Source organism: Halyomorpha halys, unplaced genomic scaffold (assembly GCF_000696795.3).
Source record: "Halyomorpha halys isolate HHAL.00 unplaced genomic scaffold, Hhal_1.1 Scaffold520.1, whole genome shotgun sequence".
Classification (NCBI taxonomy): Eukaryota; Metazoa; Arthropoda; class Insecta; order Hemiptera; family Pentatomidae; genus Halyomorpha; species Halyomorpha halys.
Genome location: NW_027104695.1, coordinates 226,480 through 226,817, shown reverse-complemented (window position 1 = coordinate 226,817; position 338 = coordinate 226,480). Strand labels below are relative to the sequence as shown.

General features: G+C 23.7%; 1 protein-coding gene across 1 annotated transcript in view; it reads left to right on the top strand.

The window, feature by feature from the left end:
* The first annotated feature begins 9 nt into the window (after positions 1 to 9).
* Positions 10 to 338, top strand: part of Bka (FCF1 rRNA-processing protein Bka) — a 5,837-nt gene continuing 5,508 nt past the window's right edge. The window contains exon 1 of the mRNA XM_067049242.1: positions 10 to 127. Within this exon, the coding sequence (XP_066905343.1) occupies positions 125 to 127 (3 nt within the window). The 5' untranslated portion in view covers positions 10 to 124. The remainder of the gene's footprint in view (positions 128 to 338) is intronic.

Below are 338 nucleotides of genomic sequence, written 5' to 3'. Positions count from 1 at the left end.
ATGGAAACCTTTGGAGAACCTCCCACTGCAACGGTCACGTGTTTATTTATGTTGTTTGAAGTATTTTTGTGCTACTAGTTATTTTAACATTTAATTTTTAAAGACTTGACATAAAAGCTGAAAAATGGTAAGTATTAAATTTTTCAGAATATTAGAATACTGTGTTATATAACTACTGTGTTATTTTGTTGTGATAGTAATGGTTAATAGTCTTATCGTATACTATATTTTACATTTCAAATGTCAAAATACAATCTTTACAATAAATATTGTAATGTATTATTTAAATAATACACAATATATATTACATAAATTATGTTATTTAGCATGATGTAATA